Source organism: Pseudochaenichthys georgianus, chromosome 12, assembly GCF_902827115.2.
Source record: "Pseudochaenichthys georgianus chromosome 12, fPseGeo1.2, whole genome shotgun sequence".
Classification (NCBI taxonomy): domain Eukaryota; kingdom Metazoa; phylum Chordata; class Actinopteri; order Perciformes; family Channichthyidae; genus Pseudochaenichthys; species Pseudochaenichthys georgianus.
Window position 1 is genome coordinate 17037426 of NC_047514.1, and position 26513 is coordinate 17063938.

Here is a 26513-nt window from a genome sequence, read left to right on the forward strand (position 1 = left end):
CTTCCGGTCGGCATTTTGAGAGAGAGAAAGAGAGACAGAGAAAGAGAGGAAGAGAGAGAGAGAGGTAGGGGCTAGACAATGTGGATCCCCCTTTTCTCTGTCCCTCGATTGTTTTCATTCCCGAAAATAAACTCGCAAACACAACACCCAGCGTCTGATAAACTAGTCATCTGAATTTGAGAGGATGCTCCCCAGCTCCCAGCAGATGTACATGCTCACCGTGAGAGAGAAGAGAAGCCCCCGGTCCTCCCGACAGGGATCACTGCCGTTGTGTTAGCTGTTAACCGAAGGAGCTGTTTGAACGGTGGGACGGAGAGGGAGCTAGAGACTCTTCTCCAGCTGCCATCCTACTCCTGCTCCTCCCCCTCCCCCTCCTCCTCCTACACCACCAGAACCACTTCTCTTTCTCATCACATCCAGAGGTAAATAAGCCAGATTCAACAATAACAACCTCTATTCAGAGAAATCGTTCACCTTCCCCGAGTGTTTCCGGTTTGTCAGACACTCTCGGGCAGCCGTTGGTAACCGTTACCGGGATCAGCTAAAGGCGATCTGATTTGTGATGGGGTCTTTGCTTTGTACCCCTGCCTCCCTGGCGTCGGGTCGGGGTTACGCTTCCTAAGGCAAGTCCGAGGTCCACTTTGTGAGCTAGAGATGCGTCAGGGAAGGCCATAGTAAGTGTGAGGTGGAAATTTAAACCCATACACGACCTGCACGGTAAAGAAAAGAGCGTTACAGAGTATGCTAACCGGGTTTGATGCACTCCCGGTGATGCTAGCTTAACGTTAAGCAAGTTACAGCACCTTTCCAGTTAGCATACGTTAGCTAACTACATCTCCAGTCGCTGCTAATCGGCTAACCCCGAGTTGATTTAGTCACTTTAATAAACTTAGCTATGATGCTAGTTCTCTTAGCAAGTGTCTACAATAACAAGAAAATAAGAAATGAGTAATAATACCGTCATATGTGGGGATAAGATAAGCTAATGTTGCTGTTGTGTGTTTGGTCAGCCCCGGAAACCTTAACTGATACTGTAACAAAAGAAATAATTTTAGCCTAAACTACGAGGTTGTTTGAAATACGTTTGCTAGTAGACTTCATGTTTACGTCAATAAATAAAAACTCAGACTAGCTGACGTTTTACGTTGGAGACAGAAAGAGTGAGACAGAATCGTTGTAACTTTTTATCCTTAATTCTACCAGATAGCTAGCTATGTTTGTCACCACTGCATTGCACGACATCTGTATGAGAGCTAATATTGTTAATTGTATGTTTCTTCAGTTATGTAATGTTTGACTTAAGTTGGAATATCACAGGTAAAAAATAATACACACACTCAAGCTGTGTATGCAAAGTGGAAGAATCACCAGCAGGGGACAAGATGGTTTGGCCATAAGAAGCTGCCTTTAATCAATAACTTGTAAGGCATGCCCAGGCTTGCTATAAGGCTTCTATAAACTGTCTATGTCAGAGATGCAGTTATGTTGGCAGTTTAATAATGCACACTCATAAGCTGACACATCCCTAAAAGAAGCACACTATAGCTATATGGGGAACTATTAATTATCATACTCCTATCATGAACAGTGTTCATGATAGGAGGGTATCGATGCAATGGCATCGATACCTTCATGGTAGTGAACATTCTTTAAAAGTGTGTGTTGCCATTTTTTTGTTTTGTCTCCGCAGCCTTTGGAGATGTGAGGAATAGAAAGAGATTGGTGATATTGAGCAGCCTGTGCATTGACACGACCTCTTGACCTCATCTTCAGCATGAATGGTGATATGCCTCATGTTCCCATCACTACTCTTGCTGGAATTGCTAGCCTGACAGACTGTAAGTGCAACATCATCTCTCACTAATGCTGTCCACACAGCCTAAATACTAACATTTTAACCAAGTTATGGCCAGGTTAAGGAATTATTGACTGCCGAAATGTTACTATGTGAAGTCTTCTTGGGCTTCTAGTATAATGTGTAGTTATACTGGAAGCTAAATACTGGTAATTATGATGTTTTCACTACTGCTGATTTCAGGGCAGACAGGAGTGAAGTGGCTTATGTTCCTAAAAAAGGGAAGTTGTAGTCTTACAGACCTCAAACAAGTTTGATTTAAGAAAAATAGTAAAGCAACAATTATACAGATGACAAAGATATCATAGCCCTTTCATACTTGATTGTAATAGATTGTAAAAATCGAACTTGTTCAATGTAGAGGTTGATGGACCTTTATTTCTTTCATTAACTTTCAATATAATGCTACCATATATTGATGGCTTTTTGATTACAAAGATAGACAGAACTTAAAAAAATGTATTCTGAGGCCTTTAGTAAACGGATTAGAGATGTTAAAACCCCAACATTAAATCCTTTACTTTTTTATTTTAGCCTAAATATCAAGCTTAAATAAGCATACCCAAAATGTACTTTCTTAAAAAAAGAATTAAAGTGTATCATAGTCATTTGGCAATACTATCATCAAATAGTTGCATGGTCTACTAATACTTTTCCTAAACATTTTTTCTTTGATATCTTTCCCATCTTTCTTTCTTTTTATTTCCAACAAACCTAACTAGTCTGTGTATCATCCTTTTAGTGTTGAACCAGCTGCCCTTGCCTTCTCCTCTCCCTGCCACCACCGCTAAGAGTCTGCTCTACAATGGAAGGATCTCCGAAGAGGTCAGCAACCTCCTGGTGTGCCGGGACGAGAATCTGGTGACTCAGCTGGCCCATAGCCTCAACCAGGTCTCCACTGAACACATGTAAGTGCCAATCACTGATGTTTCACAACATCTTTTAATCATTTAAATTGAATAGACAAAAGCTTGCCAGTGGCTACTACAGTAGGTTTGTAAAAGTGTGATTTAAAAAATGGTTTACTAGTTAAATCACTAGTTTAACCTGCACAGGGAATGTAAATTGAGACTGGAAGGAATCAGATTGCATTACTCAATACTGCATTTAGGCCTAGTGTGCAGCTATTTCCTGCAATATGACTGTGTGCTATACTATTGTTTGCTTTTCAGAGAGTTGAAGGACAACTTGGGGAATGATGAACCTGAGGGTGACATGCCAGCGCTTCTACAAACTCTGCTGTCCAGGAACCCCAAAATATTTGGGGACAAACGTATGCCAAGTCATTACATTACTCAGTACTCTTGTTTTTTAATATGACTAGTTACAGCTAGGTACACACAAGGACTTCCTGTGTCAGATGCACTACTTTGGTGATTTTCTAACAACAGGGGCAGAAGTATTGCAAGAGGAAAAAATTCTTATTTCTATGGCTGAACTAACTCTTAAAAATGTGTAATGGACGGAGGTGAAATCTTTTTTTGGCCTCTGGGAATAAAGCATCTCATCCTGTCCCACTTAGTATAGTTAAAACAGCTTGTTAGATAAAGTTATTTCATTAGACATTTTAAGTAATAGTTGTTTAAGTATAGCACTTGTCACACCATTTTTAGCAACACAAAAATATTTACTAATAAACCCATACACAGCTCTTAAAGGCTTAGCTGTGTTTATTTTGTCATCATAGATTAAATGACTAATTGCCATAAATAGTTGAACATTTCTCTTTTAACTTTTGTTCAGGGAACCCTTCTAGTTTTATAAGCAGCTGCACTAGACTGCAATTACGGTTGATTATAATTACATAGTTTTCATGCCCACTTTCATACTAAATCATTATTTGAAGAGAAAAAATTAGGGATGCTCCGATCGCCGGAATCAGTATCGGCCGATACCGATCGCCGATCAGATCAAGTGGGAGGAAGATTTAAACATCACTTTAAATCTTCCATTTAAAGTGATATTTAAAACTCAGTTAATGGGGCTCATTCACTGGAGCTTCCACAAACAACAATCAACTTAATTATTACATTCAAATGATGTACATTATTCAAGTTTACATTCACTTTGGATAATAACACGGGAGAAATGAGCGGAAGCGCTCTCTTTCCCTCTCTCTCTCCCTCTCTCTCTCCCCCCCTCTCTCCCTCCTGACAGCCTGTCAGTATCTCATGCAGCTCACTGATCCAGTAATGAGTGACCCGACAGTCAAGAATAAATATATTTATAATAACTAGTTTAGCTTGTTCCAGAGGTAGATCAAATAGCTAAGTAGGTCTAACTCTTGTGTGTTTTGCTCCGCTCACCGGTCCGTCACCGCGGGTGGAGCTGCAGGATTTCTGCTTCACACACGTTGCAATACTGCCAGACCGGTGAAGCCATTTTGGCGAGCTTGTTTTGCCGCACACAGAGAAAAGTGTCATGTATTTTACGTAATGCGATCGGCTCTCGCGATCGGCATGTTTAGAGAGCACCGATCGATCGGTAGAGAGTGAGTGTCGGCCGATCTCGATCGGTGACCGATCGATCGGAGCACCCCTAGAAAAAATACAGAAAAGCTGTGTGCACAGTGTGAACTAAACAGCTTGTGTATGACTGAAATCTTGATTACTTCTTATTTTTTACAAATGTACACAGATTTACCAGTTGACTGTGTATACATGTAATTGTTTTCCCAAACCATTACTGCTACAAATCCTATATTTTACTTTCTTTAAAGCTTTAGTGTCATCTTGGTACTGATCTTGATTTAACTAAAGTAATTGGTAATTGATGACGCTGCATATGATGGGGGTGTTATGACATTGTTTGGTGTAGAGTACATAGGGTTTGGTTTAGTTATTTCACTTTTGATGTTGTTAAATCTGAGCTGCCATGTTTCAAGAAGTGTTTATGTTATCAAATATGTAACCCTATATTACTGAGTTGCTATTCCTGAGGTATGTTGGCGAGTTTTGTTGCTGTGGAATTGTGCATGTTCAGCTCATTGTTTGAACCAACGTTTTGTTTTCAATTCCTATCTCGTAGGTGTAATGCAACAGCCAATGGTGCAACAGTTTAAGATTTCTCAAAACCAGGTGCATGGGAGTCCAGGATCAAACTATCAGCAATCTCAGAGCCCAGCTGGGTAAGGCCTAGCCGGCATTCAGTCAGATGATGAAGATGTAAAAGTATCTGTATTTATAACAAGAGTACTTCTTCCTCCTTTGCAGATGTTTTGCATCGCCACAGTCTGGATCAGGTGCTCAGTTCGTCCCCCAGCAGAACAGCCCTATACCCAGTCCCTACACCCCCCAGAGTCCTGCAGACTACATGCCGTACAATCCACCCAGTTATTCCCAACACCAACAGACCCAGCAAGGTAAGTACCAATACAATCAAGAACATTTGAATTAGCTACCTGCCACACTTCTGCAATGGATAGCAAAAAGCAAACATTTAGATTTGAATGAACAACATAGAAAAACGGTTATTTATTTAATTTATTTTGTACACTTATTTGTATTCCAAGTCAAGGTGGAAACAATTCAACAAGAAAAGTACTGTGAATTCCCATTTTGATTTACCACATTTATTCTTTTTATACTTAAGCATTCTGCCTGAAACAGGAAGTGTTCTGCAAGAGACGACAGAACAAATAGTACTTAGTCAAGGTGTGGCTCTGAGGCGGTGATCACACATTTTTCCCCAGTACATACCTTTTAAAGTCCACCCACTATTCTTTGAGGGAAAACCCTTGTACAATTACACTGCCATTTCCTTAATATCTTTCATTTTTGTAAAGCACCAACTAGATGGTTTTTCTTCTTTCGTCGTGGTCAAAATGCTTATACTGTAACTTCACTTCTTACATTTATTAAACCATGGTTTCTGTGGTTCTTAAATTCAATTATCTGAAATTCAGGCACAAAGAAGTAAAATTGAGGTTTTCCAAGACGCTTAGAATTTACTTCAAATATTAATATAATGGTCTAACCCTCATTGCTCTTGAGTTCTCTATCGTATATCTAATAAGGGAAAAGGACAGAGACAAAATGACACAAACAAATCTTTAAAAATGTGATTAAATTAGGTCCAAATAGGTTTTGAAAGTCGTGAATTAACTTGTTGAAACCTGTGGTAAGCCATTTGCACGTCACAAATGATTAACCTGGAGATTTTCTTACGCTCTCTGTTTCAGTTCGAACCATCCATGACAACAAGGTCTCTGGTCAGCTGTCGGGTACTTCATCTAATCATAATGCGAGACTAGGCTCAGATGAGGACTACATCCACATGGCCCACAGACTGGGGAATGAGGTAATAAAGAATCAAACTACCTGACCTACAATTAGAAGACACTGACTGATAAACGTGATGCTAAATGTCTCGTGTTCCCACAGGTAAATGACCCCTCCATGAGGGCCTTTCAAGTGAAATCCCCACAGTCTGTGTGTTCCCCTGCTGGGAGTGAAGAGGCTGCAAAAAGTATGATCAATTCTTCTTCTTCTTAATAAAAGACAAAATCTTAGCTAGCTTAACCTTAAATATATTTGTGTTTAACCAGGGTCCAGGCCTCCCCTCATCATGCAGTCTCCTCCCCCCGATGGGCCCCCAGGTGCAGCAGCTGACGTGCTCCTCAGCTCCGGGGACCGCAAAAAGAAGCAGAAGGAAAGGAGTAGAGAAGAAAATGAGCACACGGAAAAAAATCTCTCGTACGACATTGTCAGTTCTCCCTCTAAACAGTCCGCCAAGCTTACTATAAAACTGTCCCGCATGAAGTATTCAGACTTGGATGAACCTGAAGAACATCCTCCGAGGTCACGGGTCGACTCAGACCGTGAAACTGATTTGATGTATAATAACATTAATCAGTTGTCAAGGTCTGCACAGGACTTGTCACACAAGTTAGGCGCTGAGGAGCAGGCCAACTGTCAGCAGATTCCTGTTCGGCCAATCACTAAGGAGTCCGGAGGCGTCAGCGGGGTCGTGTTTGATGACGCTGAGATGGACACACTAACGGAGATCGAGAGAATAGACCGCGAGTCGGCCAGCGAGAGAGAAAGGTGGTCTAAAGAAGTTCAGGATAAAGGTAATGTTCGTCTGCCTTTGCCCTGTTCTTTCTGATTCTTCCATGACCTACATCTGTTTGTAGAAGATCTCATTTTCATTTTTTTTATATCACAGATAAGCCACTGAAGAAACGAAAGCAAGACTCATATCCTCAGGAATCCGGAGCTGAGTCCAATGAAGGGCCCGCTGTACAAGTGTGCAACGCTGACAGCAAGTTGACACCCAAGAAGACGAATGCTGCGAGTAACGGAGCCGGTCGGCCTGCTTTGATGGTCAGTATTGATCTGCAGCAAGCTGGCAGAATGATAAGACAGCCTGTCGTGGTCTTGGAAGCACAGAAGATGTGTGACGACCACGTACTGCACATCAATTCAAAGAATGATGCAATCGCAGATAAAGTTGTTGAAAACACAGATAAAGTGGTTGAAAACGCAGATAAAGTTGTTGAAAACGCAGATAAAGTTGTTGAAAACAGACCTGGGATCATCAAACAGCATACTGACAGCCCCAGGAAGTCTGGCTCAGAGGGGCAACCTGTAATCCCCAAACAGAAGCAGGAAAGTCGACGCGATTCCAAACACAGACATGACGATAAAAAAACAGTCAGTGGCAAGGGACATGTCGACAAACAGCCAGACAAACAGCCAGACAAACAGTCAGACAAACAGCCAGACAAACAGCCAGACAAACAGCCAGACAAACAGCCAGACAAACAGCCAGACAAACTGCCAGACAAACTGCCAGACAAACTGCCAGACACACCGCGGCAGAAACATGACAAGCATTCAGACCCACGCCACAAAGAGGAAAAGAACCACAACAGTCATCGATCCAACGTCGGCCAACCTGAGACTCCAAAAACCCCGAGCAAGGCAGAGCGTAACTCCAAACATGGAGAAGACAAAGTCAAGGAAAAAGATAGGGATAAAGATAACGAAAAGGAAAAAAATATAGATAAAGAAAAAGATAGAGATAGGGATAAGGTTAGAGAACGAAAAAAAGAAAGAAATAAAGAAAGAGAAAAGGATAAGGTACGAGATAAAGATAGAGATAAGGAAAAAGACAGAGATAAAGAAACTGACAAAGATAAAGAAACTGACAGAGATAAAGACAAAGATAAAGAAACGGACATAAATAAAGAGAAAGATAAGGAAAGAGACAAAGAGAGAGATAAGGACGGAGTTAAAGACAAAGAGAGAGATAAGGACGGAGTTAAAGACAAAGAGAGAGATAAGGACGGAGTTAAAGACAAAGAGAGAGATAAGGACAGAGTTAAAGACAAAGAGAGGGAAAGGAAGCACAAAATGTCGAGGGAAAACTGCAACCGACCCTCTCCTGACGGGCATACTAAACCTGAGAGCCCGAGAGTGAAGCAGGATGGTAGCAGAAAATCTGCTGATCTCAATGGACGACAGAGGAAAGAGAGTTCCGGCCCTCAAAACTCCCAAAATAAGAAGGAGAGGAAAAGTGGGGAGGGAGTCGTTACTGGCCAAGCTGGAAACAAACAGCAGGCTGTGGAGGCCAAACCCAGCGAATTCCCCGCTTACCTGCTGGGGGGCAAGTCCACTCTGAAGAACTTTGTGATCCCTAAATTGAAACGCGATGTGAAAGAGAAAGACCCCCAACTCCTGAGCAAACTGACAGAGAGCGAGCCCCTGGTCCGGCTGGAGAGAGTGTCATTGGTGGAAAGTTTGAACAAGGGAGCCAAACCCCTTGTGGTGCTCAACAAACTCAGCATCGCTGAAGTCAAAACCATCATCAAGGAAAGCAGGAATTCACACAAATCCAAGACCTCAGGGAAAGGTACGATTTACTTTGAAATATGTACAATGGGCCCAGTTTCCAGATTGTGTATTTCCTTCACACCACTATCATTATTATTATTATCACAGTCTTTAATGACTCAGTAACTGATTGTATTTTCTTTTAAAGTACAGATGTGTCTGTGCAGGAAACTAACTCATCTCTTGTTTTTACAGAAATGTCTTCTGCTGAGAAGACAAACAAGCGGAATCACAGTTTGATCAGTAAGAAATCCAAGTACGCTGAGTCGGATGATGATGAAGAAGATGACAAAGAAGAAGATGAAGATTACTCTGAAAATGAGTGTTAGTATTTAACATAAGATTTTTTTATTTTTGCACACATCACAAAATAAGTCAAAAAGCACTTCTTGTACTAAATAAATCGAAGAAGAAAAAAAATATACAGTGGGGCAAAAAAGTATTTAGTCAGCCACCAATTGTGCAAAAAAAAGAATTTATTTGCAAATTATGGTGGAAAATAAGTATTTGGTCAATAACAAAAGTTAATCTCAATACTTTGTTATATACCCTTTGTTGACAGAGGTCAAACATTTTCTGTAAGTCTTCACAAGGTTTTCACACACTGTTGCTGGTATTTTGGCCCATTCCTCCATGCAGATCTCCTCTAGAGCAGTGATGTTTTGGGGCTGTCGCTGGGCAACATGGACTTTCAACTCCCTCCAAAGATTTTCTATGGGGTTGAAATCTGGAGACTGGCTAGGCCACTCCAGGACCTTGAAATGCTCCTTACGAAGCCACTCCTTCGTTGCCCGGGCGGTGTGTTTGGGATCATTGTCATGCTGAAAGACCCAGCCACTTTCATCTTCAATGCCCTTGCTGATGGAAGGAGGTTGTCACTCAAAATCTCACGATACATGGCCCCATTCATTCTTTCCTTTACACCAGGGGTGGGGAACCTCCGGCCTCCGGGCCGTATACGGCCCGCGAGACAATTTGGTACGGCCCTCAAGGTAATTTATAAACACACGCAAAAAAGAATAAAATGTAAGAAATCTAGACCGCAAAAAAATTAAACAAGCGAGTGCCTGTTTTTCCTGGCCAAGGTCAGGGTCCTTGAACACAACACGAGCCTAACGTGTCATCACGTGGTATATATGTCTCGACTGACAAGGGTGCAGTTCTGACGGAGAGCACCAGAACGCCACTCCAGCACTTCAGAAATTGCAGTACCGATAAGGAGCCTTACACATGCCGTAGTTTCTGTGTGTCTGTGTCTTTAGTTGAAAGCCCAGTGGCGATCTGTTCATCTGTCATACTGATCATACAGTCAATAACTTTGTTGTTATTAGCATCTGGTTAGCTAGCTATGCTAACGAATATAAGACGCTTTTTCTACAACCAGTGAGGTAAAGGCACATCTTTATATGATCATTATAGTTATAAAAAAATAAGAGAATAAAGTATAGGTTTAACAGGTATAAAATACTATATGACAGTAAAAAAAAGTTGTTATTAATAAAGAAGAATACAGTTTGAAAGGGGAGTGATTTGTCAAATATTCATAAAGAAAAATAAATCTGCTTCCAGTTCTGTTTCATATGGGTGTTGAGAGATGTATCCATAGATATCCTAATGTTGCTCTCAAAGTACACCAGATTGATGCTTTTAACTTCAACATTTAAAAAAAAAAAAAAATCTTCCCGGGGGAGCATGCCCCCGGACCCCCCTAGAGGAGGTTAGGTCTCAGCATTCTTTCTCCTCCAAACACGTCTAGTTGAGTTTTTACCAAAAAGTTCTATTTTGGTTTCATCTGACCATATGACATTCTCCCAATCCTCTTCTGGATCATCTAAATGCTCTCTAGCAAACTTCAGGCGAGCCTGGAGATGTACTGGCTTAAGCAGGGGGACACGTCTGGCACTGCAGGATTTGAGTCCCTGGCGGCGTAGTGTGTTACTGATGGTAGCCTTTGTTACTTTGGTCCCAGCTCTCTGCAGGTCATTGACTAGGTCCCCCCGTGTGGTTCTGGGATTTTTGCTCACCGTTCTTGTGATCATTTTGACCCCACAGGTTGAGATCTTGCGTGGAGCCCCAGATCGAGGGAGATTATCAGTGGTCTTGAATGTATTCCATTTTCTAATAATTGCTCCCACAGTTGATTTCTTCACACCAGGCTGCTTACCTATTGCAGATTCAGTCTTCCCAGCCTGGTGCAGGTCTACAATTTAGTTTCTGGTGTCCTTTGACAGCTCTTTGGTCTTGGCCATAGTGGAGTTTGGAGTGTGACTGTTTGAGGTTGTGGACAGGTGTCTTTTATACTGATAACGAGTTCAAACAGGTGCCATTAATACAGTTAACAAGTGGAGGACAGAGGAGGCTCTTAAAGAAGAAGTTACAGGTCAGTGAGAGCCAGAAATATTGTTTGTTTGTAGGTGACCAAATACTTATTTTACCGAGGAATTTACCAATTAATTAATTAAAAATCCTACAATGTGATTTCCTGGATTCTTTCCCCCCATTCTGTCTCTCATAGTTGAAGTGTACCTAGGATGAAAATTACAGGCCTCTCTCATCTTTTTAAGTGGGAGAACTTGCACAATTGGTGGCTGACTAAATACTTTTTTGCCCCACTGTATATAACAAAAATAAAAAGCACTTATGCTAGAATATTGTTTACAAATACCCTAGTTTTTAAGATTTAACCCAAAAAAAAAGCGGATATGTTTTGATTAGAATTATTGCAGCTATTGAGCAACAATTGGAGCTTATATTACTTGATATTTTCTGACCTATCTTTCCTGGGTTCTGTGTTTTTCTTGTTACAGCTCCAAAGAAAAGGTCTAAGAAAAGTCACGACAAACCATCTAAGTCTGAAAAGAGGGCGGGCTCTGGAGAGCACAGGCGAAGTAGCGGTTCCCACGCTGCCCGTCGGGGGTCCGGTGGCCGCAGCCGTGAACTGAGTGAATCAGAAGAAGGCAGCCCGACTCCAAGCCTGAGTGATTGTGAGTTTATTTTCCACAAGCTTAATATAAATAGATACAATTATAAAGGGTTTTTTGTTAAGTATCTCTAAGAAGACAACATGAATTTACCTTACACAGCATACACTTGTGTAGGTCAATGCAAATCGTGATTGCCGTGTCTGGCGGCTGTCGTTCAGATTATTGCCATCTGAAATCAATGATCCATCTGGCCAATCCCCTGGATAGTCAGATTACTGCACCAAGTCTTCCTCTAATAAATATTCAGAGCTCGAGGGTGAGCAGCTGCTGTCAAGGATTTGACAAATGTTGTTTTCCTTTTGGTCAGCTGCCAGAAAATTGAAGAAGAAGGAGAAACAGAAAAACAAGAAGGCGTATGATTCCAAGCTGACAACAGAGGGTATTCTTTCACCACGTTGATTACTTTTATACTAATGGTGCATTTTAAAGCTAAATATGTTTTTTTAATCAATTTGTTTACATTTCTTTTAACAGAAAAGATGGACTCCTCCTCATATAAGAGATTCCTGGCCAATGTGGACAGCATTCTTGAGAGCCTCGAGGATGTGGACCTCGCTGCTACAGGTGAACATTTACTGCTGCAATATTTTTATGACATTTGATGAATTGTTAAGACATTTTTTTGACTATTATAACTTTGTTCCCCTCTAACAGATGATGATGATGGCATACCTGAAGAGCTGTTGCTCGGAAAGCACCAGTTGAGTGAGCTCTGCAGTGATTCCACTAAGCTCAAAGCTATGCGCATCTTTCACAAGGTAAGAGGAGTGTGTTTGTGACACCGGTTGATATTTAGCTATTGTAAGTTTGATTGAAAGTAATCATTTCTTTGCTCCTTAGTTTCCGTCTGATAAACTGGTGAAATTTCTGAATATCCTGGAGAAGAACATTCAGGACAGCGTCAAACTTACCACGTTAATGAACCATGTAAGTTTACAGGCACCTATCATTTTTTTGTTGCTTACTTGATTTAACTTTTGAGCTTTTCAATAAGATTTTCTTTTGTTTCTGTAGGATAATGATTCATTGGACGAGGAGCGGTTGTGGCGTGACCTCATCATGGAGCGGGTGGCTAAGTCTGCTGATGCCTGTCTGACTGCTCTCAACATCATGACATCTCCACGCATGCCCAAGGTTGTTTACATAGAGGACGTGATTGAGAGGGTGCTGCAGTACTCCAAGTACCATCTGCAAAATTCTCTGTACCCTCAGTATGACCCCGCCTACAGAGTGGACCCCCATGGAGGTCAGCACACTTTTCTTCTTAGTTCTACAAAATCTGTGAGTGTTTTTGTGCGTGTGTTCATATAAGCTCCAATACAACTATTTTTTCAACTCCGATTTCTCTTTGTCTTCCTCACCTAAGGTGCTGTGCACACTCCAAAGTCCAAAAGAGGAAAGGGTTCCAGCCACAAACAGAAGGTGGTGGTCATGCTCTACAACAAAGTGTGTGATATTGTCAGCAACATGTCAGAGCTGCTGGAGATCCAGCTGCTCACTGACACCACCATTCTCCAGGTGAGACTCTTTATCTGTCTGTCATCATTTCAGTTCATGACCCTGTTAAACCTTTGAGTTCTAACACACCTGATACTCTTGTTTCCTACTTTTAGGTGTCGACTCTGGGTATAACACCTTTCTTTGTGGAGAATGTCAGTGATCTGCAGTTATGTGCCATCACACTAGTGACAGCAGTAAGTCTCCATGGCATCCATTTTCGTTTTATTTCAGCAGTCAGTTTTGTGTTTTATGACACCCACACAGTGTCTTCATTTTTCGTTTTGATTCATTGCTTTGCTTTTCTCCTCCTCAGGTGTTCACTCGCTACGAGAAGCACAGGCAGCTAATTCTTGAGGAGATATTCACCTCCCTGGCTAGACTGCCAACGAATAAACGCAGCCTCAGGAGCTTTAGGTTACTATATATTTAGTGAATTATATCATTAAAATAACATGAATCAAAAACGTTATCATTTAAGTGCTTTGTGTTTCTCTGTAAACCTAACGACAGTTGTTTCTCGCCCAGGCTAAACAGTGATTCAGGAGGAGATGTGTATATCCAGATGGTCACTGCACTGGTTCTTCAGCTCATCCAGTGTGTGGTTCACTTTCCAGAGAAGGACGGAGATGATGATCATAATAAGAAGGTAACCACCGCAGATTTAGAAAATACTAAAACCATATTTTTCAGAAATTATGCTTTTATTCAGAAATGATTTAACATATTGGATGCTTTTCTCTAGGTGGATAAAGATGTCTTCATCACAAACTCTTTTGAAACTGCCATGCGGACAGCTCAGAACTTCCTATCAGTTTTTCTCAAGAAGTAAGTCACTGTAGAACTTTAACACTTGTCTTTCATCGTTTTCACACTCTGTAAATAAACTTTTGTTCAGAAACATATACAAATACAGATATGTGTCGCTAAGACAGCTGAGAAATAGGTGTCAAAACTAATCACCAAACATTTAGGCAAAGGTTTCGCTCCACTCCACCCAATGCAGTTTGGTTTTCGTGCACACCACTCCACTGAGACAGCTAACTGTCTTTGTGGAAAAGGTTAAGTCTATGTTGGACACGAGCCCATATGTAGGTGCTGTCTTCCTTGATCTCAGGAAGGCTTTTGACACTGTTGACCACCAAGTGCTTCTTACAAAGCTCACTCATTTAAATTTGTCAGCAGTTTCGATACATTGGTTTAAGTCTTACTTATCGAACAGAAAACAGTGTGTTTCGGTCAAAGGTGCCAAATCCCCCTACCTTGTGAACCCTGTTGGGGTTCCACAAGGTTCCATTCTTGGACCATTACTGTTTTCACTGTACATAAATGACATGCCTAATGTATGTCCTGAGTTGAATGTGCAAATGTATGCCGATGATGCGGTGAAATGATCTCACCCTGTCTCTCAAATGCTTTGGACAAGGTTCAACACTGGCTGAACAACATTTGGCTGAACAACATTTGCTTACAGTTAAATGTAAAAAAACAGTATGCATGATGTTCGAAGGATCCAATGTGTTTTTAAACGGATCAGAACTAGAACTAGTCTCCCAGTTCAAGTATCTTGGAGTCATACTGGACTCAAACTTGACATATTAAGAAAGTATCCAACACAATTCAATTCAACTTGCGAAATGTTAAACAAATTAGACCTTTCTTAACTGTCAATGCTGCAAAGTCATACCTCCACTGTATGATTCTATCCCACATTGAATACTGTTTGACAAACTGGTCGTTTGCTTGTGCCACACAAGGTCGATCGCAAGGGTAGTGTGGGTAGATCGCATGGCATTGAAACCCTTTTTTCTTTTTTGGATTTTTTAATGTTAGCCTATCATCCATCCTTACTATGGCATTTGCCACTTGATTGACTTACAGGTAAGCCAGTCTGAGTTGTATTGTGCCATACGGGTTCATGCAGTTATGAGGGGGCCTCACCTCCTCATCTGAAGCGCAAATGCGGCACACTATTATACGCTTATGCGGCGCAATTAGTGTAAGCGCGCCACCGTTTATCCGCCGTTTCATCCACAAAAGACACACTGGACGCTGCACAAGGTCAGAAGCCAGAGGAGACTGTGAGGTCCACCATAGACGGACAACTTTTGGACAAAATGTACTATCAATTAAAGGCAGCTCATTGTGGAATAGCCTCCCAACTGAGATACGGGATTGTCCCACTTTGAACAGTTTTAAAGGTCAACTAAAAGAATGGTTGAGAAACAAACGTGCAATCACCGCTAAATGCACTTTAACACAGGGGTATCTCCTCTTGCACTTTAGGAAGCTCTTTTATCTTCTCTTGCACTTAATATGTCGTAGCTGCTACATTGTATTACCATGTGTTTAATGCTTGTATATGCTGCTCATGCTCTTTCTGCATATCAAGTATTTATTTTTGCTATGTATATAAATGTCATGTTCTTAAATGTTGTATGTGAGGGACTACGAATGGAAATTAGCTAAAAGCTCAAATCCGGCATATTTACATTTTGAAGCATTAATTGTTAAAAATGTTCATCAATGTGCATTGTCCCTCTTCAAATAAACGATTACATGAAAATGAAATGAAATATATTGTATTGTGTGTGTTTCAGGTGTGGCAGTAAGCAGGGAGAGGAGGACTACAGGCCTTTGTTTGAGAACTTTGTTCATGACCTGCTGTCTGCAGTCAACAGGCCTGAGTGGCCTGTAGCTGAACTGCTGCTCAGCTTACTGGGCCGGCTGCTGGTGAGTAACATCAATCACTTTAAAGGAATCACCCCCCATCATCTGCTCGGTAGAAACAGCTGCTGATTCCCCTCCACTTCTCGTGCTCCAGGTGCACCAGTTCAGCAACAAGCAGACAGAAATGGCGCTCAGGGTGGCGTCGCTCGACTACCTCGGCACCGTGGCATCTCGCCTGCGTAAAGATGCTGTCAATAGCAACATGGACCAAAAGACTATTGACCGCATCCTCAAAGAGGTAGACTAGATGATCACACAATTACTTTCACGGAGCTACATTAATAGTGGTGTTGAACTGCTTCTGAGCTGCTTCTGGTTTATTGATTTCCTTACAGACTCAAGGCAGTGATGAGATCCAGCAACTCCAGAAGGCCTTGCTGTACTACCTTAATGAAAACATTGAGACAGAACCCTCTCTTGTGGTAGGTGTTTAATATTCACCCACTAAACTGTGAATATACAGAAATCATTATGGGCACATTTAGGATTTTATTATGAATGGATACTAGGCAATGGTTAAACACATGGACTGTTTATATAGTTAGACAGGGTTCCTTGATGTCAGATTACTTTATAGTCTTCTTAATTACTTATGTATTCATTTGTTTCATATAGTTTGCCAGGAAGTTTTATATTGCCCAGTGGTTCAGGGACGCTACGACTGAGGCAGAGAAAGCGATAAAGTCTCAAAATGACGATGAGGAAGTGAAAGGCCTTCATCATTCCATGGAAGTTGACTCAACTGAGGAGATTATGCAGAAATCCGAGTCACGAAAGAAATTCCTCCGCAAAGTCATCAGGACATCACCGTCAGATTTCAACTCTCTGAGGTAAATACTACTGTACTCTGCATCAATGCCCTGATTTGGTACGCTGTTTGACCTTATCTCCAATCCTGTTTGACTCTTGATTGTTCTTTCAGGGTAAACTCTGACACGGTAGAGTATGAGGACTCATGTCTGATTGTCAGATATCTGGCCTCCATGAGGCCGTTTGCACAGAGCTTTGATATTTATTTATCACAGGTGAGAGGATTCATTGCAAATAAACGTCAGTGAGAGACTTTGTTGTGTTGGTAGTCTCTAACTTTTTTAAATCTTTTGTAATAGATTCTGAGGGTGCTTGGTGAGAGTGCCATCGCAGTCAGAACTAAAGCCATGAAGTGTTTGTCTGAAGTAGTAGCTGTGGATCCAAGTATTCTGGCGCGGGTAAGTCATCCTGTATTGTTGCTACATGATGCTCATATTACTGGATTGATAGGACCCAGATGAGGGTGTTGCACTTTTTCTTTGTACATGTGATGTGGGTGGCTGTGTGGATAGTGTGCTGGACTTCGAATCAGGGTATAGCAAGTTCGAGTCCCACTGCAGTCAGCATGTCGTTGTGTCCCTGAGACACTTCACCCCAAATTGCTCCTGTGGGGATTGCCCACAGTACTGAATGTATGTAAGTCGCTTTGGATAAAAGCGTCTAACAAATGACATGTAATATGATGTTTCGGTGTTGTTGTTTTTTGTTTTGTTTCATTCCGTTAACTGTCAAGTGGGAAGTACGTTTTCGTGTTTCTCTTATTATCCTATGATACTGTGTGAATAAGAAAATATGAAGGACAGACCATCTATTTCCATTTATTTATTTATTTTTTAGAAAGGGGCTAGTAACATAAGATTATTTTCTTCTCCCTGCTCCTTTTCGGTTAATGGTGCGTTAATAGAGACATGTTTTTTAAACAAGTATTAGACATTAAGTTGTGCATACCATGAACGGAACAAATACAAATTAAATTAAATAGAGGTAGCGCTAAATATGTTTTCATTTGACAGATAAAAACCTTTTTTTACTGTGAATCTAACAAATTCAACAGGAGATTCTGTTAAAGCCTGGTTGTAATGTTGCTACATTCTAACCAGCATAACGCTCAGTGATTTGTTTCTTTGCTTGACTTCTCTTTACGTTTTTGTTTTGCAGTTGGACATGCAGCGTGGGGTTCACTGTCGCCTCATGGATAACTCTACCAGTGTGCGAGAGGCGGCGGTGGAGCTGCTCGGCCGTTTCGTGCTAAGTCGACCGGAGCTCATTGAGCAGTACTACGACATGCTCATTGAAAGGATATTGGTAATTTCTTTAGCTTCTCTCTACATTTTGAACAGCTCAATGAGAGCTTCTGTATTATGAACAAATGAATCAACTCCTTCCCAGTTTAAAATGATTGGGTCACATCATTGCCATGGCTTACATTGGTCCAACTGAAGTGGAACCTTCCCACTTACTTAAGCAAACTCTGACCAAAAAGTTCATTTAAAGTGCCAAAGTTCAACTGAGGTTAAATCATATTCTCCCACACTGCCCCCTAAAGATCACATGTAGAACTACAACAATTTAGCAGTTTGAATATGCAATCGAGAAAGATATTTCTTATTGACTATACTGATCTTCCCTTTAACTCATGTTCACACAGGACACAGGTATTAGTGTCAGGAAGAGGGTCATCAAGATCTTGAGAGATATTTGCCTGGAGCAGCCGGACTTCCACAAGGTGACCGAGATGTGTGTGAGGATGATCCGAAGGGTCAACGATGAGGAGGGGATCAAGGTTAGTGTTTGTTACAATCTGAATGATGCTTACATGAGGCACATTAAAAAAAAAAAATCTTATATACTAACTTTTCTTTTCATATGCAGAAACTGGTGAATGAGACTTTCCAGAAAATCTGGTTCACCCCCACACCCAGTCATGACAAAAATGCAATGACCCGGAAGATCCTGAACATCACAGACGTGGTGCGTATTACCTTGGCTTCCTAATAAGAAACTAATTGTGCTGTTTCACTTTTTTATTTCCTGACTCATGTCCTGCTTTGATTTCATGCCAGGTGTCTGCATGCAAAGATTCAGGCTACGACTGGTTTGAGCAGCTTCTCCAAAATGTGAGTTGTTGACCTGTGTGGTCGTAGTGGTATCTCAACATCATGCCCTTTCTCTTTATGATAGCTGTTTTTTCGGGCATCTTACTGTATCCAACTTCTGTATTAAATCTGTTTAGCTGCTCAAGTCTGAAGAACAAGCGTCGTACAAGCCTGCCAAGAAGGCCTGTGTTCAGCTGGTGGACAATCTAGTGGAACACATCCTGACATATGAAGACACTCTTGCAGGTAATGAAAAAAACACCATATTAGCTTACTGCATTGTAGAGTATTGCATTGTTTTTGTGTTAGCTTTGACAAATCTCAATGCTCTTTGTGTTTTGCCATGTGTTCAGACTGTGAAGACAAAGGGGTCACCTCAGGTCGTCTGGTATCATGTATCACCACTCTATACCTGTTCTGCAAGATCAGAGCACAGCTGATGGTCAAACACGCCATGACTATGCAGCCCTACCTGACCTCCAAGAGCAATGTAAGTATCATCATTGGTTAAGTATAAGTCTAAAATTCTGACTTTTCTAAAAGTAAGAGTTATCATTTGTTGCTCTAAGGACAGATAGGAACAATACCAACTTGTATGTTGTGCTATAGGGCCATCTAGTGGCAGCCAAATGGAATGAACGCAGTCCTTCTCAGAATCAGAATGCCGTTATTTGTCCCACAGAGGGGAAATGTGCGTAGTTACAGCAGGAAAAAGGGCCACAGACAGCTTAATGTTACATATGTGACATGCATTTCAAAAAAAGTACTAAGTTATGATATAATAAAACAAATATAATAAAGAATAAAAAGTTACATAATTTAAAAAAAATGCACATCCTGTAACAGTTCTTAGGATTTAGCAGCCAGGTATATATTATACAGTTATTAACGGCATCTATATAAATTGCACATCTAGCACATATTGCACATAGGTGGTTGGTATTTAACAGCAGCAAGTTACCCAATTTACAAAATACACACCTTGTAACAGTTCTAAGGATTTAGCAGCCAGGTATATATTACACAGTTATTAACGGCATTTATATATTGCACATCTAGCACATAGTTTGTTGGTATTTAGCAGCAAGGGGTGATCTGTGTTGTGGTGTGTGTGTGTGGGGGGGGTCAACTAGGGGCTCTGCTGGTTGTACCCACATTTGCTGTAATGTGTGAGAAATCAATTGCTTACAATCAGTTGCCATATATAATGGGGCACACCTGTGTAATAAAGACATTCAAATACTAAATGCGTTATACTCAAATGCTAACACTAATTGTTTAATTAAGCTTTATATTGTAGGATAAACTATACAGTGTTGAATTCATAATAAAAATCCCACACTTTTGAGCTGAGAGGAGGAGTCTAAAGCAATTACTTGTTTTTCCGAAAGTTATTTCCCAGCTCAGCTTTGGACTGAGCAGCTGTCTCTGCATTTATATTCCAGACTCAGAACGACTTCATGGTGATCTGTAACGTGGCAAAGATCCTGGAGCTGGCCGTGCCTCTGATGGAGCAACCAAGTGAGACTTTCCTCACCACCATAGAAGAAGACTTGATGAAGCTCATTATCAAATATGGCATGACGGTCAGTGTGATTTACAGCTTTCACAAATATATCCCAGGAAAACATAACAAATTGAGATGTGATACTGCTCTGAGCGCACTGATTTTATTTTGATTCCATTTGTTGTGTTTGTTTCTCAGGTCGTACAACACTGTGTCAGCTGTCTTGGTGCTGTTGTGAACAAGGTCACACACAACTACAAGTTCGTCTGGGCGTGTTTCAATCGCTACTATGGTAAGGCTTCTGTAAACATCAATTATAACATAAACAACACACATTTTCTCATACCAGAATCAGCATTCAGCTTGAGATGGGAAAGGCTGGAAAGAAATGTGAGAATACACAAAAACATCGCAAAATATACGTAGGGATTATTATTGTTAACATGATAATTCACTTTCAAATGTACAGGGTTACATTATGCTCTTATCACCTCATTATACTCACTTTCATTTCACATGGATATAAATAAGAGCATTAAACACACCAAAAGTTATTTCTATAAACTAGAGAAACAGAAGTTGGTATTCAATGCCGATTTGTATCTTTCTATAGGAGCTCTTGCAAAACTGAAGACCCAGCACCAAGAGGACCCCACCAGTGTCACCCTGGCTACCAACAAACCTACTCTCCTGCGCTCACTCTTCACTGTGGGGGCTCTCTGCCGACACTTTGATTATGATCAAGAGGAGTTCAAGGGCACTAGCAAGGTAAACAGCAGCCCTCAAACTATTTCAATCATGTGCCTTCTGACTTCTGTTGAACCTGACTCATAAATGACTGCTTTCACTCAGATCGTCATCAAGGAGAAAGTGTTGGAGCTTCTGTTGTACTTCACCACTCATGAAGATGAAGAGGTCCAGATCAAGGCCATCATAGGTCTCGGTAAGTTGCTCCTCATCTCATACTAACATAACATAGATCACTGTCATGTCTTCTTTTTATTTGCATATGTCTTTGGGTTCCCTCTATATTTATTTAAATGATTTCCATTCTCTCCAGGCTTCCAGTTCATCATGCATCCAGAGCTCATGTTTGTTCAGGATGTGAAGGTCCTGTATAACAACACCCTGTCAGAGGATAACCCTTCGGTCAGTCGGAGGATCCAGGTGCTGAAAAACCTGCAGATATACCTGCAAGAGGAGGACTCTCGAATGCAGGTGGCCGATCGTGAATGTGAGTTTAATTAAATATTCCCATTTTGGCCTTATTGTGAAGACTAATCTGTTTGCATGGCTACTCAAAATGAATGTTCCTATTTAAATGCCCTGCTTGTATGTTCTATGTCAAACATGTAGCACCTTCGAAGACTAACCAAGCCAGTGGTCGCGTTAACCGAATATTTTCCTTCTATGACGATTTGTTTTTAATAATGACGGAAAAATTTGCCGTACAAATCATTGAAATGTCTGTGAGTTTCCGCTTGACGCTCCTGTGCACGCTCCCGCGAGGTGCATGCATATTTCGGTGGGCATGCATAACACGGCATAACACCGACGCTAACAGTTCTCTGCACCCCGACCCCCCCAAGATGACGGGCAGTGAAAAAGTCTAGCGCCACCACTGAACCAAGCTGATGCTTTTTTTTTTATTCAGGGAAGAATCAGGAAAAGCAGGAGGATCTGAAGGAAATGGGAGACATCTCATCAGGCATGAGCAGCTCCATAATGCAGATCTACCTGAAGCAGGTGCTGGAGTCCTTCTTCCACTCTCAGTCCACTGTTCGTCACTTCGCCCTGAGCGTCATCCTTCTGACTCTCAGCCAGGGCCTCATCCATCCTGTGCAGGTATGCTCACAGTCTCACTCCAGCACCCTCACACAAGACTGAGTTTAAGATCTTACAAGCAAGAACTGTTTTTTTGTCTCGTAGTCATAACTAGGTTGATGATTAGTCACATTTAAACCTCATTTTCTAATTGCAAAAGATTCAAAAGATTGTTGTTCTGCAGTGCCTTGTTGTTCTTTTTTATGATTGTATTTATGATGGTGATGTAAATATGATCTGTTTGCAAGGCTTGAAGTTACAGTTTACAATATTCTACTTTGTTGGAAGGTTTTTTACAATTGAAATGGTGACATGAGCGAGTGTATTTGACTGTTTTCCATGTTGTTCCACCCCAATGACAACATTCTCTTCCCGTCTTGAATGACTGATGAGCTGATCACTGATTTGAAATCTTTTTTTTTTAGTGTGTGCCATACTTGATTGCCATGGGAACCGACCCGGAGCCAACCATGAAGAACAAGGCCGATCAACAGCTGGTGGAGATTGACAAGAAATATATTGGCTTCATCCACGTGAGTGACTTGTTCGTTTATTAACGGCAAACTAGATAAGTTAGATTTTTGCATTTCTGTAAACGTACTCATCTCATAATGGACTTTGTGATAGGCATCGGAAGGATTTGGATCATTATCTATTATCTACATCCATGCTGAGTTGTATTTCTTTGTGAATCCACAGATGAAGGCCGTAGCAGGGTTGAAGATGTCTTATCAGGTGCAACAGGCCATAAACGGAGCCAAAAGCCCACTGCTTCGAGGTTTTCGTCCGGATGACACAGACACCGCTCTCTGCGCTCATCTCTACTCTATGGTGCGAGGGAACCGACAGCACAGGCGGGCTTTCCTCATTTCTCTGCTCAACCTGTTTGATGACAGCTCAGTAAGTCACCTTCAGTGCATCTCCAACCAGGCAGTATCCATTAATGCTGGCCATTAATAGTTCATTTAGGTCAGGGGTGTCAAAATCAATTTCATCTTGGGCCACATTAGCATCATGGTTGCACTCAAAGGGCCAGTTTTATATACAATAATATAAAAGATACATATATAAAAATGTAATATATATAAAATAATGTATTATATTACATTATTGCCTCTGCATTGGATTATTATCGGATAGGGTAATAACTGAATAAGTCTCTTCAGTGAGAATGTCACAAAATGATTTCAAAAGAAAAGCCAAATTCTGGAAAAAAAGTCAAAATCAAAAAAAAGATATTACATTTTGAAATAAAAGTCAGATTCTAAGAAAAATACAAATTCTGAGTGCTTCTGTAAATCGGCATGTAACCTTATAATAAACATATTATATTCTTTGCAAGCTCTTGTGGGCCACATAAAATAAAGTCACGGGCCGGATTTGGCCCCCGGGCCTTGAGTTTGACACCGCTGATTTAGGTAGTGATTTTCTACCTTTTGTCTCCTGCAGAAAACAGAGGTGAACATGCTGTTGTTCGTAGCAGACAACTTAGCCTGCTTCCCCTACCAGACCCAGGAGGAGCCTCTGTTCATCATGCATCATGTAGACATCACGCTGTCAGTCTCTGGCAGCAACCTGCTCCAGTCCTTCAAGGAGGTGCAAAGCTTGGTTTTACTTTGGATGGGAAATATTGCTCTTTTTTGTGAGATGAAAATAAAAGCTCAGGTAATACATCTTCTGAATGATTGGTATGCGTTTGGTTCTCTGTGCAGTCTTTACGGAAAGAGCCTGTCAATCAGGAAGAGGAGATGAAGGCAAAAAAGAAGAAGAAGAAGAAAAAGAAGAAGAAGAAGAAGCATCATAAGAGACAACTGGGCTCGGATGAGGACGATGAAGAGGAGGACGAGGAGCAGAGCAGTAGCTCCTCCAGCAGCAGCAGTGAGGAGGAAGAGGAGGTGGTGCACAGGGCGAAGAAACCTGTGGATCATGATTCTGACTTTGAAGATGAGGACGCAGTGATGTCCCGCCTGCCCGAAAACTCCAACCCTCTTCTGGAGTTTTCCAGCTCCTCGCAGGGCATCCTGCTGCTGCTGATGCTCAAACAACACCTGAAGAATCTGTTCGGTTTAACAGACAGGTGGGCCACCTCAGAAATGGACGGTTTAACCAATCTATATTTAAAAAAGTAATGCAATTGATAATATGACTCAGACTAAACTTGTTTTTTGTTTGCGTTTCAGCAAAATCCAGAAGTATTCCCCGACAGAGTCTGCCAAAGTGTACGACAAGGCTGTGAACAGGAAGTCTAAGGTGCACTTTAACCCCGGTCAGACACTGCTCTACCTGAAGAGTGATCTGGCCAACACGGAGCTCAGCCACGAGACCAAGAGGAATATTGTTAAACAGTATTTGGATGTAAGCATTCAGCACTATGTTCAAAGTGAATGTGTATTCATGTTTCAGTCTCAGGAGTATGACTAATATTATATCTGCTTTTATCTCTTAGTTCAAGGTACTGATGGAGCACTTGGATCGTGACGAAGAGGACCAAGAGGGTGAAGCGAATGCAAACGCCAGAAACAAAGCCATTACTTCACTGCTGAAGGGCCCAAAACCAGTGAACCACAACCACAATAACCACACTGCTCCAGTGGAGTCAGAGGAGGAGGAGAGTGAAGCTGAAGAGCCCCCTGTGGTAGGAATTTTAAAACATTTTAAAATAAAGAACCCACATAAGATTTCTATGTTCCTGTAATAAGACTGCATCAACGTGGGCAATAGTGAGGTGGATATCAAATTGAAGTTACAAACCAGAAGGGTTGAGGAAGGTTAATAAGAAATAAAAGAGAAAAAAAAATGTCATGATCAAATACAGGATATATTCTGTCGACCCATACAGAATGTCAATTTGACATGATATGACTGTAATGTCCATGACCTACACCAACATCTTAACATTCTTTGGATTATCTTCATTGTTGTAAACAGAAACTCAACTTTGATGGCCGTCTCACTGCAGCTTCACACATTATCCCAACAATTCTGTGAGATTTGTCTGTGGTGCCTCCTGTGTAATAAAGTTGTTTTCATGTGGTACACCCTCTGCTTCTTCCATCAACAGCGCAAACCGAAGAAAGCCGTAGAGACCCCAGAAGACACGGGCAACCTGCACGAGAGAGTAAAGGCCATGGACATCATTGCCCTCTGCTGTCCCAAATTCAAAGACAGACCACAGATCGCCAGGGTCATCCAGAGGATCAAAACTGGCTACAGCATACACTGGATGACTGGTTCTTACTCTGGGTCCTGGGCGGAGGTAAAGAAACGGGAAGGTCGCAAAAAGGTGCCTTGGGTTGACACCATCAAAGAATCAGACATCATTTACAAGAAAATATCCTTCGCAAGTGGACAAAAGCTGTCGAACAAAGTGGCACAGACGTTACGGGATCTATACGCTGCCAAGGACGGGGACTAAGAGTCACATGGAACCTCCTCCCACACCCCAAACCTGTGCGGACCCAGTATGTTACTCAGAGGAAATCAAACCTCTTTAGATTTAAGGACCAGAAGGAGGAAAAGTATTGTGAACTATGATCTGTTTAAATACAGACATGTTTAAGTTAAACACAAGAAAAACATAAGAAGGAAATGTTTGGGAAAACATTGTGTGGGAGTTCCTTCGCTGTTGTGCAGCAACTTCGTTGTTTGATTTTTACTCCCACTGTATAATAGTTTAACTAAACACATGTTTATATCTGAACATAATTCTGTAAAAAAGTAAACTGAATGTTGGAAATTAGTGTTATGATGATGTTCTTAATAAAGTGTTTTTGGAGTTTAAACTAGCACCAAATGAATTTATTCACTTGACCTGAGCTCCAAGAACTTTTAGCTTTCTTTTTTGTTCTTGTTTCGAACACTTTGTTGTTTACCTACACTGTGTAATGGAGTATCTTTGATATGTTTTATTTATGTTAAGAGCAGTGCAGTATCTGTGCCTATATGCAGGGGAAGTTATATTGTTTTTAATATAGATTTTGATGTTATAGAACACAGCAAGAAAAAAGTTATCCCCCGCTCTTCTGGTGAAACAAATACTGCAATAAATTTTTCTTACGTCTTTGTTACTTGTTTGCGTTTTTTTCCTCACCTAAGAATATTTATTGTGTCATTTTTAAAAACGAATGCCTCGTTTTTTTCTGTCTCACCTGTCTGATGGAGATTTAGAATAGTGAAGTAAGACTTGGAAGGTTTTTTACAGATCAAATTGGACGGCAAACAGCTCTATCCGTGCCTCTAAAGGAATCATAACAGAGCATCCTAAATGGTTATTTAATTATCTAATCATTAAGCAATGTTTGCCATAACAGCTCATCTTGCTTTGATTAAGACTGGAAGGTCATTTTATAAAAATCAGTTGGATGTTACTCCACA

General features: G+C 41.1%; 1 protein-coding gene across 2 annotated transcripts; it reads left to right on the plus strand.

Moving 5' to 3' along the window:
* On the plus strand, positions 1-26202 carry LOC117456096 (nipped-B-like protein B). 2 transcript variants are annotated; one of them, XM_034095838.2, is made up of 47 exons: positions 1-422; positions 1691-1838; positions 2598-2763; positions 3028-3128; positions 4883-4982; positions 5068-5216; positions 6036-6154; positions 6238-6322; positions 6402-6926; positions 7022-8710; positions 8887-9015; positions 11499-11675; positions 11983-12054; positions 12150-12239; positions 12330-12433; positions 12516-12602; positions 12690-12921; positions 13042-13193; positions 13289-13369; positions 13489-13589; positions 13701-13821; positions 13918-14000; positions 15773-15905; positions 15997-16140; positions 16238-16324; positions 16518-16732; positions 16825-16927; positions 17012-17110; positions 17871-18017; positions 18361-18495; positions 18585-18683; positions 18776-18829; positions 18946-19054; positions 19162-19298; positions 20254-20394; positions 20514-20607; positions 20929-21083; positions 21168-21258; positions 21376-21549; positions 21970-22160; positions 22565-22672; positions 22839-23039; positions 23589-23735; positions 23852-24216; positions 24320-24494; positions 24586-24774; positions 25201-26202. In XM_034095838.2, the coding sequence occupies exons 2-47, from the start codon at positions 1775-1777 to the stop codon at positions 25552-25554; spliced, it is 8274 nt and encodes a 2757-aa protein (XP_033951729.1). In that variant the 5' UTR covers positions 1-422; positions 1691-1774; the 3' UTR covers positions 25555-26202. The 2 variants fall into 2 exon arrangements, with proteins under 2 accessions (XP_033951729.1, XP_071061108.1); XM_071205007.1 differs by lacking the exon at positions 1-422 and adding an exon at positions 431-623.
* The last annotated feature ends 311 nt before the right edge of the window (positions 26203-26513 follow it).

What these genes read in the sequence shown, in the direction of transcription:
- LOC117456096 (XM_034095838.2), top strand. Translation starts at nt 1,775, where the DNA reads ATGAATGGTGATATGCCTCATGTTCCCATCACTACTCTTGCTGGAATT. An exon ending in CAAGGCCATCATAGGTCTCG is followed by an intron (nt 21,259 to 21,375) that starts GTAAGTTGCTCC and finishes CATTCTCTCCAG; the next exon opens with GCTTCCAGTTCATCATGCAT. An exon ending in GCCTCATCCATCCTGTGCAG is followed by an intron (nt 22,161 to 22,564) that starts GTATGCTCACAG and finishes TTTTTTTTTTAG; the next exon opens with TGTGTGCCATACTTGATTGC.